At 39.4% G+C, this 3,342-nt stretch overlaps 1 protein-coding gene across 1 annotated transcript; it reads left to right on the top strand.

The window, feature by feature from the left end:
* The first annotated feature begins 307 nt into the window (after window positions 1-307).
* Window positions 308-3,068, top strand: LOC116335825 (probable 2-ketogluconate reductase). The gene is made up of 6 exons (XM_031759598.2): window positions 308-397; window positions 674-1,054; window positions 1,261-1,432; window positions 1,778-1,956; window positions 2,036-2,132; window positions 2,218-3,068. The coding sequence occupies exons 2-6, from the start codon at window positions 676-678 to the stop codon at window positions 2,372-2,374; spliced, it is 984 nt and encodes a 327-aa protein (XP_031615458.1). The 5' UTR covers window positions 308-397; window positions 674-675; the 3' UTR covers window positions 2,375-3,068.
* Window positions 3,069-3,342: the final 274 nt, after the last annotated feature.

The following is a 3,342-nucleotide window of genomic DNA, read 5'->3' as shown; positions in this document are numbered from 1 at the left end:
GCACTCATAAAGGAACTGTCTGATGCAACTTTAAACAAATCTTACTTCATTCAGTCTGGCCTTGTCTAGTCTTACAGTAATCATCTGTTACCGAAGTTCACAAAACTTTTACAGTTTGTGTTTTAGATAACTGGAGAGGTTGCAGAGCATAACTTTGAAGTGCTAATTCATGCTATACATATTATATTGGTGAATCGTAAACCCTATTTCAACTCAACGCTGCAGCCTCATTATGCTGCAGATTGAACACAGCCCACTCTGTGTTTTCATATTAACTTTACTTGATCTGTAACTTGTCCAAGGCAAAATGACTACAGTAGTGTAAGAAAGTCTGCAAAGGCTCAGCTGTCACTACAGCAGTCTAAGAAAGCACAAGGGTTGAAACGTAAATTCAAGGGTGAGTCTTTCTCATTTAAGTGATGACTTCTTTATGGAGTTTGTTCTTAATAACAGACTAAACTGTGCTTTTAACAAATCTGTGAAAATAGTCATTTAACCCTGAAAATATAAATTCTTTGGAACTGGTCAGCTACTTCTTGACAATTTTTTGTTAGATTACTATGTTTAGCTGATTAGAGTAGATTGTGTCATACTAATTGTTAAGCTACCAAATTGCAGTCTTTACTCTTTGGTAGAAAAAATGATAGGGCATTTTTTTTATTTTCAAATAAAGTGATGGAAGAGGAAAAGCCATGGGCACTGATATCAGAGGTTGGGGGTCCACATGGTTACCTTGAAGAGCTCGCTGACATAGTGAAACAACACTTCCAGATCGTCTGCTACAAAGACTTTCTACAGAACCCTGTGCTCTACGGTTCCAAAATCCAGGCTCTGCTAAATTGGAAGTACTGCCCTGCAGCCAAGCCTTGGTTGCTCAAATTGCTTCCCTGCCTTAAAGTTGTAGCCAGTGGAGGAGTGGGAATCGATCATCTGGATGTGCCATTCATCAACAGTCTTGGTGCCAAAGTGGCCAACACACCTGGTGTGGTCAGTGACGCCACTGCAGATTTAGCCATGGGGCTACTTCTGGCTTCAGCTCGCAACATTCTTGAGGGTGAGATTAAAGGTTAACCAAAGTGGCCCAATGTTCAAGCAATTCTATAACCAAGACCTAATGCATATCACTCTTAACTCTTCAACAGATGAGCAGAATAATACTTCCTTCTTTTAGACGTAGGAGTAAATTGCATCATTTACCATGTTAACATGATCTAAAATGTATCATTTGTAAATCCAGCCAAAAGATGTTTTTCATCATAGGTCACCAGATAGCTACAGACCCAAAGACTGTCCATATACCTCAAAATCTGATGGGAGTTGAAGTCACTCGGGCGACCCTTGGAATCATTGGAATGGGAGAGATTGGTTACAAGATTGCTCAAAGGAGCAAAGGATTTGAAATGAAGGTTATGTATCACAAGAGGACCAGAAGGTAAATAAAAGAACACAAGTACATATGTATGTTTTTTTAGTGATGATTTCATTAGTGTGCTAAAAGCCCTCAAGGATGATTAGTCAGTACTACTATAGTGGTTGGGCTTTTCTACCCTTCCACATTTTGCTCTTGTTTCTGTATATATAGAACACCAGAGGCAGGTCAAAGCGGCATCAAGACTTCAGAACAAAATAGACACAATACCAATGATAATAAATATGATTAAGTCAGGCATTCTATGAAAGGAGTAGCTGGCATGGAGGTGGGCTTGCTTAAAGCAGCTTAAATTACTCACCCTTAGTTTCAATACTGTCTCCCTCAAATACTCTTCATGCCATTCAGGAGCACCAAAGACGAGCAAGCAGTTGGAGCAAGTTATTGTGAGAACTTGGATGACCTGCTCAGGTGCTCAGACTTTGTCATGATAGCTGTAAATCTGACCTCAGAGACATCAGGCCTCATTGGCCACAGGGAGTTGTCCCTCATGAAGCCTACAGCGACACTGATCAACATCAGCAGAGGTGGGAATAATGTGTTTCCTGTACTATAGTGTTTAGTGATCACTGGTTCAATGTAATAACAATTCTTTATAAATCTCAGGTCTGATTGTGAACCAGGATGCCTTACTTGAAGCTCTTCAATCAGGAACAATTCGTGCAGCAGCCTTAGATGTGACTCATCCTGAACCTTTACCAAGGTGCTATGTCTGTGCATACGTAACACAACAGAATTACATGTTCAAGCAGACTCGTGCAGTGCTACCTGTGATTTTTCTTGTGTAGGGATCATCCATTGCTTGAGCTTCCTAATGTACTCATCACTCCCCACATTGGCATCTCAACCATTACCACAGCACGTGGGATGGTGAAGAAGATGGTCGAAAATGCCCTGGCTGGTGTGAAAGGGTTACCTGTTCCAAATGAAGTTCATCCACACTGACCTATCAAACTGTTAAATCTGACTTTATCTTTAGAATTAAGATCCCTCAAAAAGTAAGATTTGAACACAGTAAGTTGCAGAATAGTTTAAATGTAGGTTCATATCACATGATAACTGATAGATACAAGTTGAAAAATGTCTTTGAAGCAAAGTTAATTATTTTATTAATTTTATATACAGTGAGGTCCCACCGGTGCTCCCAATGTTTTCATGCCTGTGGTGTAAAGGTCAGCCATTAATCAGTGCTTGAACAAAATGTACTATGTATTAATGAAAGTCTTTGAAGTAGAAAAGGAAATGCAACAGTTTTGGACCCACAAATGAAAACTTTAAGAGCTTTTTGGTTTGATAATTAATCTGCCAATTTAGAAGAACAAACAAGCAAAATGAGACTTTACTTCTAATAAGCTTCTTGTGAACATCTAAATAGAAACCCAAAGAAGATTCTCTCATATCTGAATTAAATCCTGCTGCATCCAGGTACCCCCGTCTTCAGTAAATGACATTTCTATCCTACTCAATATCTTTTTCAGTGAATGCACTGTTGCCTGGATTGTATTCTTCAACATGAGTCCCAAATTCCCAAATTAATTTGTCAACTGGAAAACAACTTGGTGTACTATATACTGTCATGCAAATACTGTTGTACTAATCAGTGCTAATATTAAACAGAGTTACTATTTCAAATAATGAGGCTTTCAGCCAAAATCCAAAGTTCTGTTTCTTTTTTTTTCTGCTTTTGGCTCTTCCCTAATATCATCTCTCAGGCACATAGTTCCTACCTTTGAGCACTGAGCAAAAAAACTCTGAGTTTAGTGATAACAACATTTCCAGGTTATTCTTCCTCAGGGGACGGAGAAATTTTAGCCGCTGCTGGGCCTTCCTTACCAGGGTGATGGTGTTGTGGGTCCAGGTAAGATCAGTGGAGATGTGGATGCTGGGTAGAGACAGATTCCACCCGTTCTCCA

This window comes from Oreochromis aureus, linkage group 16, assembly GCF_013358895.1.
Source record: "Oreochromis aureus strain Israel breed Guangdong linkage group 16, ZZ_aureus, whole genome shotgun sequence".
Lineage (NCBI taxonomy): Eukaryota > Metazoa > Chordata > Actinopteri > Cichliformes > Cichlidae > Oreochromis > Oreochromis aureus.
Note: the sequence above shows the minus strand (reverse complement) of the source record. Positions and strands in the feature narration are given on the sequence as shown.